General features: G+C 35.6%; 2 protein-coding genes across 2 annotated transcripts; both read right to left on the bottom strand.

Annotated features, from left to right (window-relative positions):
- Window positions 1-6,305: 6,305 nt before the first annotated feature.
- LOC145059422 (uncharacterized) lies at window positions 6,306-7,400 on the bottom strand. The gene has a single exon (XM_079007274.1). The coding sequence runs from the start codon at window positions 6,982-6,984 to the stop codon at window positions 6,457-6,459; it is 528 nt and encodes a 175-aa protein (XP_078863400.1). The 5' UTR covers window positions 6,985-7,400; the 3' UTR covers window positions 6,306-6,456.
- A 441-nt stretch (window positions 7,401-7,841) lies between these two features.
- On the bottom strand, window positions 7,842-9,832 carry LOC145059419 (putative aldo-keto reductase 2). Its single transcript, XM_079007272.1, has 5 exons — window positions 9,472-9,832; window positions 9,178-9,381; window positions 8,897-9,069; window positions 8,704-8,806; window positions 7,842-8,391 (listed from the first exon to the last, which is right to left on the bottom strand). The coding sequence occupies exons 1-5, from the start codon at window positions 9,685-9,687 to the stop codon at window positions 8,059-8,061; spliced, it is 1,029 nt and encodes a 342-aa protein (XP_078863398.1). The 5' UTR covers window positions 9,688-9,832; the 3' UTR covers window positions 7,842-8,058.
- Between the last annotated feature and the right edge of the window lie 1,016 nt (window positions 9,833-10,848).

Raw genomic sequence — 10,848 nt, 5'->3', positions numbered from 1 at the left:
GTTGCTTTTGTGTCGATTTCTAATTGACATCACAGATCCAAAAATTTTATTAATTGCTTCTTATCTAATTCTTTGGCACACATTGCACTCACGAAATCCTTGAGGTTCTGAGTAATACCAACTCAGGCTGATGATTTCGAAAGTCTGGCACATGATTTCACTTTTAAACCCAAAAGTGAAAGAGCCCAACCTCCATGCTGAAGGTTTCTGACGGTTCTTATCCCATCGGTACACTCGAAATGATTAATGGATGTGACTTTCTGGTTCCTACGTGGTTTTAAAGGAAAAGTGATCATCAGTTTTCAGACGTGGCTACCTTTACGGCTACAATTCCGATTTTCTAGGTGACACGTGGCTTAGCATTTATTGCTCAAACCGATTTAAATTCAAATAGGATGTATGTATAAAAAGGGTTTTGGACTTCAATTCCAATTTTATGCGATTCAAAGATTCCCAAATAATCTTGCCCTTGAAAGCTCTGTGTTCTTCACAATCTATCAAACCCTAACAATGGCGGCCAAGAACACCAATGTTGATGCCTCTCAGACTACTGATGACATTACCTCGTAACCTCGCATGAAGATCCAAAGTACCAATCTCCATGTCAATCCTAAAGTAGATCAATATCCAGAAGAATTACAAATGCTTATCGTGGCTTTAAAAAGTTACGTCTTATCTATTGCAATGTTTTCTTTCTTCTCTGTACCCATATCGTTGTTATTTGTTGCTGGTTCAACGACGGTTTATAGCAAGGCAGTTAAAATTGTTACTTTTCAAATGATGAATGATAAGAAGTTCAAAATCACCAAGAAGCTTTTTGCACAAATTTCCAATATCCCAACTTTCGAAACTTTCTATGAGGTTTCGCATGAACAAGTTCTTCACATGTTCAACGAGATGGGTTATCAGCCAGTTCTTACCAAAGATCAGTGATTTCAAGAAGTCCTTCTAACCATGTATATGGAATTTTCTGTTAGGAATTTACCTTCGATGATTAATTGGTCGAAGTGTTGGAATAGACAAGGAAAAGATGGAGATTTATGCCTTGGTTGCAAGTATCTATTACGATTTACCTATGGATTACACTACTCGGTTATTGGATGAATTTGTAAAGAGCATTGGGAATATGAATGTGGTTCATGGGATTTCATGTGCTCGATACTGGAGCTTGATTCTTCAATTTGCCTATGAAAATGAAGGTATTTTGGTTCCTAAAGGAGAACCCACAACTGAATTTCATTATATCATTTTCCCAAGACAGTTGAAGATAATCAAGAGACGTTTCCCACTGTTGCAAGAATTTTTGATGGGATGCTTCGAAAGGTTGATCCCATGAATCATGTTTTGATAGCGTATATACAAGCTATCAATCCCTCGATTGAAACATGTGTTCCACTTCCAAAGAATACTGGTGCAACGTCGAAAAAGCAAAAGGAGTCAAAGAAACAGGCGATGGGGAGTCCTTCGAAACCTGAGCAAGTTGAGAAGGTTGTTAAAACTACTTCACAGAAGGTTGTTAAGTCTGATCAGCCATCGAAGAAGATTCAAAAGCCAGTTGTTGAAGAATCTTTTTTACCTGCGAAGGAAGTTATCCCTTCAAAATCTGGAATTTTGAAAAGACTGAAGAAAGTGGCTCACAGGCCTAGTCTTTCACCATAAGGTGTTTCGCAGGTTATTCGCAAACCACAAATAAATCAAAAGGGCTTAGTCATCCATGAAATTCCAACACCTGTGTCACCAGGTTCTAAAAGGCGTAGGGTTGAAGACATGGTAAAACGTATTTAGAAAAAGAAGAAAAGAATAATGGTAATTGAAGATGAAGTTGTACCTGAATCACCCATTCGTGATAATGACACGATAGTTCCATCACCAACGATGGATTCTCTTGTAAAGTCGAATGTTGAGGAGACTGGAGGTCTTGATGGCTCTGTGAAAACATCTATTGTGGATACAACCATTAATCAAGGTGATCACACGAAAGTATCTACTCCTGTGAAGACAACTATCATACCACCCAAAGTATCGAATGTCGAATCAGTTTCTAAGGAGGTTCGAACTTCAGGCATCCATGTGAACATATCTAATATGGACACAAATGTCAACATGGGTGAAGCAGTACTGAATAATGAAGCTCAAGGTAATCCTTCGATTGTTATCTCTTCTACTTTCGACACATCCACACTTTCACCCAACAACTCTTTACCACCATTTGTTTCTACTGTATCAACCACTTTACCACAAACTACTCATTCTCCAACTTTTGATCAAATTCTTCAACAACCCATTACTTATCTATTTCCATCTTAATACATTGAAGGCCCGAGAACAGTTAATGATGATGACACCATTGAAGATGGTGAGTTTATGGGTACTTTTGCTGATCTCGAGTTTGATCCAGAAGAGAAAAATATTATGAATCATATGTTGATGTCTGGGAAGCAATTTAAGATTCTCAACAGGAAACTCAATTCGTTGTTACAACTTCAAGCCAATGCAGGGGTCGAAACTATGTGTCTGGTATTGAAGTCGATGTAATGTTAAAGTCTCAAGAGCTTCGGTTAAGGCATGAATTGGAGAAGCTAGATCGAAATAATGAGAATCGCTTTCAAGTCTTAATCTTCCACTTTTAATGATGCTCTCAAAGATTTGAAAGTAGTTTCATGCAAAAGGCATATTCTGTATGTTCGGGATGTTAAGACAGTTTGGGAAAATGTGAATTTGAAGATTGAAGAGTTACATGAAGAGATGACGAAGGAGATTGCAGCCTTAGATCATAATTATTCTACCCTTCATTATAAGGTTGATATAGTTGCTGACGCAGAAAGTAAAGTTGTCAAATGCTATAATTCTATGTTGCCTAAGGTTGATCAGAAAAGTTGAGGTTGATGTTCAGGGTTTCGCGAAAGTTGATAAACTGATGGTGGAGTTGAAAGATATAGTTTCGAAATATGGATCTTCTTCATCATCTCTACTTACTCGAGACTTTTAGAATCAAAAGTTTCGTGTAGTTAGCCCAACATTCAAAAAGAATTGGCCCCACTCGCTAAATTTATCAATCTTATGCCAATGGATGCTCTGCCTGTTCGCACAGGGGTGCAAGGGGGAAAAGGTATTTGGTGTTGGCATTGGGGTAAGTTCGAAATATGTTACAGGATTTAGTGGTTCTAGTAAAACTGATAATGATGCGAAAGTAGTTGGAAAGATTTTGACTACTCAAATTCCAACTTCGTTACCAAAAACATCCACGATAACAACATCAACAACAACAACAAAACCAATAACTAAGGGTATTGTAATTGGATTTGCTGGTGGAGCTTCAAGTTCATCTTCGAAACCTCATCCACCAAAAACATCAGAAGCTGATAAAAATAAGGGAAAAGGCATAAGCATTGAACTTACAAAGGAAGAGAAGAAAGCTGAAATTGAAGCAGAGATTGAGAAACAAAGACAAATTCGGAGCATTCTTCGTCAAAGAGTAAACGATCCTCCTGGTATGGAAAAGGAGATCCTATGAAACACTACAGCTATGAGTATATTGAAGCAACAGTTGTTACTAAAGAAAGGCACGATTTTGAGAAAATACCAAAGAAGAGTTTTGCCACTGAGAACACTGATTTTAATCAGTTGGATTTTCCGATCGACAAGATGATGTTCGTATCTTCCCAATATTAAATTGATGATAAGTTTGATAAAGAAGAATTTAAAATAATGAAGTTTCGAATTCTCAATATCTCCAAGGGTGTGTTATTTGAAGGATTATTGCAAAATTATCGGTTTCATGATATTAGAGCAAATAATGTGGCATTCGATTTTTCAGTTGCGGACTTTCCCTTGATGAACCTTCATGACTTAATTTGTGTTGCTAGAATCTTGAAGGGTACTAACTTTATGATGCTTCAACTAACAAGAAAAGAAGATTTCTTGATTGGATTTGCTCACATCAAGTTATTCATAGATAACTACTATGAAAATATAACATTGGCTGATGTTGAGTTAACTTTAGCAATTGGGAATGAAATTACAGTACCTCAATTTTAAAGAGCAAAGCAGACTTGAAGCCTTTTGTTGATGGTGAAATTTGATTGAAGCCTCTGGGAATAGTTTTTTGTTGGGAGAAATAAAGAAAGGAAACAACATGAAGTTCTTGTTCTAAGCCTGTGATGTAGAAAGATATACAACTGTTCATCATATGAATTTAATTGTTCGTATGAATAGTTGTAAGGAGAACAACGAAGGTGAAAAGACTAAGATCAAGAAGATTATGAACTGGTATTCCGAAATCAAAAGAGTGATTCATCAAGCAGGACAGATGCTATTGACTTAGATTCGACATTTCTCACAAAGGGGGAGAATGTTAGGGTGGAATGTTTTTGTGAGATGTCGAATATGTTTAGGTCTTTCAGAGTGTTGAAAGTTTGTTTGTAAAGTTTATTATAAGGGCATTTATGTTTCGAAATTATAATGTCGAGTCCCTTATTTCTTTTGTTTGCTTTCTTTATCCCTATAAATATGGGATGAATACATGTCTTAGAGGTTAAGAACTTTTGCACACTCATTGTACTGATTGAATAACCTCTTGTATTATCTGAAAAACAATATATTGATCCAACCAAATTATATTTAGATTTTGTGTTCTAAATCTTTTCAAAACTATGATTTCATATTCAAACTCGATTCAATCAACACTACACGTATGTACTTTTATGCAATCATTTTAGATGAAACAATTGGTTGCAAAGTAGTAGGCATATAAGCATTGAAGAAAAGATGGCTATGTTCTTGACAATTATAGCACACAATAAATGGTTCAGGATTATCAAACAAAGGTTTCAACACTCCACATAAACTATTCATAGATGCTTTCATGAGGTGCTAAATGCAACGATGATTTTTGCAAAATAAGTTATTGTGCCAACGAATTCTAATGCAACCGTGAATTCCTCAGAGAGACATCGTAGACTAAAAGAAATATTTTCTGGAGCAATAGGTGCGTTAGATGGAACTCTTATACATGCAGTCCTGTCTGCTGATCAACAAACTCGTTACAGGGGAAGAGGAAAGGTGAATGCTTTCAAAATGTTTTAGGAATTTGTGATTTTAATATGATATTCACATTCGTATGGCCTGGCACGAGTTTTGAAAGCAGTTGCATTTAACCCGACTTCAGGCTTTCCGTTCCCTCCTCCAGGTTTGTAATTCTTTTTAAATTTATTCTAAAATATGATTTTAAATTTCTATATACAATATTTGCTTCACTTATGTGTACAGATATATTACCTTTGTGATGTTGCATACACCAACACTCGTGAATTCATGACTCCTTACCGCAACACAAGTATTGGTTATCCGATTATCGGCGGCGACATGCGTTAACTAAAGAAGAAAATTTCAATCATGCACATGCGCAACTCATAAATGTTACTGAACGTGCTTATAGTGTTTTGAAGGCGAGATTCCCAATCCTAAAACAAATGACTCCTTTTCCTTTTTTAGTGCAAAGAGATATAGTCGTTGCTTGTTTTGCAGTCCATAATTTCATAAGAAAATGTAATATTCATGATGAGTTATTTATGGCGTTCGAGGAGAACAATGCTCAAGCACAAGGGGGAGAGAATGATGGCCAAAACGTACAAGATATGGAATGGAGTTCACAAGGCAATGAATACATGCGTGACCAAATTGCGAATCAACTGGGTTCAAATTAAATTTGTAGGATTTTATTTGGATTTTAGTATGATTTTGTGGATTTAAAAAGATTTATGTTTGATTTGGATTTGTGTTTAATTTTGATTTATACTAAAATTTGATTTTATATGGTGTTTATATTTTTTTTATACTTATTTAAGAAATTTATTAGGTTATTTTCTAAACAAACAGCTGAATTCAATAAAAAATAAAACAGAAGGTAAAATAGTCATTTTAATAATTCAACACGACAATTTAGAGGTCCCAACCAAACATTAAACATTCAACTCTTAAAATTTCAAACCCTCGTACAAATTCAATTCTCTTAAAAATTTAGGCCAAATAGGCCCTAAGTCGGAATGGTTGACAAGAGCAATCGCAACAGAGCAATCACATTGTCTACTTCTCAAATCGTCATGTCGTAAGTGGGGTTTGGTAATTTCAAGTCGAGATTCGGTAATGGCAACAAAATGAAGAAATCTCTCTCCCTTTTAAATGCCACCTACTTATACTTTCCTTATGTTGGGATTCATTGTTGACTTAAGGTTCATATTCAATACAGACAATCGATATTCAATACACACAATCGATACTTGTGTTCTTATTCAATACACACAATCTCCCTTTAAAACTTGCAGGTTCATATTCAATAAACACAATCGATACTTGTGTTCTTTTTCTTTCTTAATAACCACTTATTTTGATATTTTTGTGATTAACTTGCATAAACTAAAGCTAAATAATTCCCTGAACTAACCTAATATTCAATCACTAACAAATTTGATCTGATAAATCAGCTGACAACAAACTATACATGATCATATCTCTAATTTCCCCTTTGTTAAATCCATATTTCCTCAAATAACCTTCCTTTTTAAACCCTAATTTCCCCAATACGTTCTGTGATGCTTTGTTTTCATCTTCAACAAGAGCTTCAATCCTCACCACATACGACATCTCCTGAAACACCATAGGGATCGCCATCTTCATTGCCGCCGTAGTTATCCCTCGTCCCCAGAAATCGACACCAATTGCATATGAAATATGAGCTCTATGACGATCTACGCCTGATTCTGGCTTGACGGAGATGTATCCGATTGATTTATCGTCAAAACAGATGGATCGTCGCCATGGATGCGGTATAACGACTTCCTTTAGGTATTTGAGAGCTTCCTCTCTATCCTTCATGGTGTTCCATCGGAGATATTGTGTTACTCTATCGTCTCTAGCCCATGAGAAGAAATCATCGGCATCAGTGACTCTGAATGGACGGATTGAAAGTTCCAATGAGCTCGACATAGGTGGCTGACGGGGGTTTGATAGGCGACTGATATGTATGGCTAGCAACAGGCAATTGTGAGAAAGAGGTCAATCCAAAAAATATAAAGTTATTGTTATTAAAAGAAATTAAAAATAGATATAAAAAATGAAAAAAAAAAACATACAAAAAGAATATAAAGGATATAATAGTGAGTGAACCAAATTCACAAAAGATCAAGTTTTAGAATGACCAAAACCAAAAAAATTATCCTATTTTGAACCAACAATTCAAGTTCAAACTCCTTACGACGTTCTTGCAATTAGAGTGTTTTCATTAATTTATTTATGACAATTCGTGTCATGAAAACGTGTCAGCCACGAATTTGACACGGAACAATTACATGATGATAAATAAGCTTTATCTCAATTTTTAAGATGTATTCGTATCGTGTATTCGTATCGTGTCGTGTCTCTCACAGATTCGTGTCTTCGTGTCTGAAATTGCCAGTTCTGCCTACCACCTTGTATTTATATTATTTTATTGTTTTTTTTTAATAAGTTGACTATATTACAATTGGTTGAAAATCAAAATAATTGAAAAAGCTTGTACCAAAATCTTATAAATTTACATGCTATGTTAAAAATTCCCTCGAGAAAGTGTTTTTATAGCTTCTATCTAAACGAAAAGACTTGGGGTGTTTGTTTTATCTTTTAAAAATCTTTTAGCTTTTAGGAAAAGATAAAAAGTTTAAAGATGTTTGGTAAAAGCATAAAAACTACTTTTTGATATAAGGAAAATGGGTTTTTTGCAATTTTTCCTAAAATAACTTTTGCCTTCTCAAAAGCTAAGCCAAACACCCCTTATCCTAATATAATAAATACCGATACAAACAATATTACAAAAATAAAAGGAAAGTATGCCATATATATATTATACAATACGTTCAATCCCATTACAAAATACATCACCTTGAACTACAAAATTCGCAAATACATTAATTCATTTATAAGCAACTAAACATTTAAGTAAAACACTAGTTTTTCGTTCAACATCAATCGTGGAAAGAGTCTCCAACCCACTTTATTGTCCAACATATTTTCTTATAGAACTACTCAATTACCTTTCCAAGAAGACAAAGGAGGTGTCTCCGAATTTATCCATGTCAATTGCATGAACGCATGCCTTTCTCCCTTAACCATGTCACTCGAAGCAATCAATTCAAGTTCTGCCATCTCCTCTGGCGTTAGTTTTACAGACAAAGCTCCAATGTTTTGGTTGAAGTTTTCAATCTTTGTGGTTCCAGGTATTGGAACCACATCGCTTCCTTGGTGATGCACCCACGCCAGTGCCAGCTGTGCAGGGGTGCATCCTTTCCTTGTTGCTATCTCATTCACTCGCTCAAAAACACTCTTATTTTGCTCCGCATTTTGAAACCTTGGATGACTCTACAACATTTTTTTCAATAGTTTAACTTTACTATGAAAATAAGGGAAATCCCCAATAAAGTTTAAATATTTTGGGTCGGTTTACGGTTTAATCCTAATATTTATTTTTTGAACAGACTAGTCATGATTATCTAATTTTATACAATAATCTGTGATTTTCTGTTGAAAAAATATTAACAGTTTTGTTAATTTGGGAAAAATATAAAATAATCAGAACTTTTCTATTAGAAAAATAAAAGTTTAGATTAAACCGTAAATTGATCCAAAATATTAGGACTATATCAGAGATTTCCCTTATATGCACATGTGTACCTTTCTGAAGTCTCCATCTGTCAAGTTTTCAGCCAATTTAGGACCAACAGCCAAGAATCCTCTTCCAATAGGACTATAAGGAACAATCCCAATGCCAAGTTCTCTGTAAAACAAACCACACTGATCATCATCATTCAACAAGCAATGAAACTCAGATTATCATAAAAGAACATGAAAACCATATAAAGATTACCTGCAAGTAGGAACAATATCCTCCTCCAAATCTCTTGACCATATAGACCATTCATTCTGTACAGCTGTTAATGGATGAACAGCATGAGCCCTTCTAATTGTTGAAGCCGATGCTTCTGATAATCCTACATACTTCACTTTTCCTTCCTCTACTAGTTTCTTCAGCTCTCCCATCTTTTTATTCCAGTTTATCACATACAGATAGTGTTAATAAAAGCTCGAACTTGATATGGGTTTTATTTTACCCAAATTCGAACACAGAGAAATGGAAGAGAGACAAACCGTGACTTCGATTGGGACACGAATATCAATTCGGTGGACATAGTAGAGATCAATACAATCAATATCAAGTCTCTTCAAGCTAGCTTCACAAGCTGATCGGACATAAGCCGGATCACCACACACGTCCATCTTTCCATCGACATGTCGGATTGCAAATTTGGTAGCGATTTGAACTTTCTCTCTTAGTCCTCCTCCTTTCAAAGCCTGAACAACATCACATACCTCGAAATTAAGACAAAGACTAAAACTGTAGGTAACAATTTTGATCGATCAATCGGGAATTTCGTTACTTACCTTGCCTACGAGGATTTCGTTGGTGTGTGGACCGTAGACGTCGGAGGTGTCAAGGAAGGTGACACCGGAGTCAATGGCGTGGTGGATGAGCTTGATCATATCGGCTTCGGGTTTTGGGAGTCCGTAGTTACCTGACATACCCATACATCCTAATCCCTGTAGTGAAACAACTAAACCTTGTGAACCTAATTTCACTTTTGGAATCACCGTCGCCATTATTGTCTGTTGATCTCAGTTTTCTTAAACCCTAATTAGTTTTAAATACTATACTGAAGGTTAAAAGGTTGCAAAGCACTGAAGCAGAAAGCTTGGTTTGATTCTCGCAATGTAGAAGAAAGGGAAAGATTATGAAGTCATTGACGACGTCAGTGCCATAGAATACAAATTCATTTTTTCTTACGACCGGTCCGGAGACTTTTTATTTTATTAAAATTTTTTGGGGTAAATTACATGAATGGTCCCTATAGTTTGGATTAATCTGCACTTTTGGTCCCTAACATTTTTTTAACTTGGATTGTCCTTGTATTTTGTTTTTGTTTCGAATTTGGTCCCTGATCGAGTTAAGATGACTATTTTACCCTTAATAATATTTTTTGATTTCTTTTATAATTTTTTAAATTATTAAATAATCATGGGTGAATGCAGGAATACATAATATGTGTTATTGAGGTTGAAACAAATGTTGCCGATGCAGAAAAAATAAGTAAAAGAATTGAAAAATCTAAAAAAATTTCCATTGCGGACAGAAAAGGTAAGTATTGTTAATGCCACATCGGGACACCTACTAAAACTGTCGCTGTAAATAATTAAATAAACCACCCCCACCCTGCAACCCCTTTTATGTTTACCTTTCTAGCTTTCCTTCTTCGATTCACGAATCTGTAATTTGTATTCTTCTCTAGCAATCCTCGGTGACATACACCACCACCACCACAATTCCATGCATCAATTCTTGCTGACCACCACATTTTCATGTGAGCAACCACTATATTTCACGTTCGACGTCCGACGACCACAACAACCCTAAGCATGTCACTACCTTGTAGCCTTGGTTGTGTCCTACCAAACCCCCCACCTCAACATCTACCTCCTTCTGAAACAATAGAGTTTTGGAACCTGACGCTCAACATGACCCCCATACCTTTCTCATCTGTCTTCTCCTTGTTATTGCATCCTAAAATCCTCTTGGTTGATTAGGGTTTAAATTAACTGAAAATCCTGAATAATCATCCATGCCCATGCTTTTGTTAGACGGAATTGAGTCAAGGTCAACTCGATTAGACTTCAAATCAGAAGAAACCGAAGCTACCACATCGATTTTATTTGTTGCATATAGGGTTTCTTCTACATATTTCAACGAAGATATAACCCAAATTT

Source organism: Lactuca serriola, chromosome 6 (genome assembly GCF_051521515.1).
Source record: "Lactuca serriola cultivar US96UC23 chromosome 6, Lser_US96UC23_V15, whole genome shotgun sequence".
In the NCBI taxonomy this organism is placed as follows: domain Eukaryota; kingdom Viridiplantae; phylum Streptophyta; class Magnoliopsida; order Asterales; family Asteraceae; genus Lactuca; species Lactuca serriola.
Note: the sequence above shows the minus strand (reverse complement) of the source record. Positions and strands in the feature narration are given on the sequence as shown.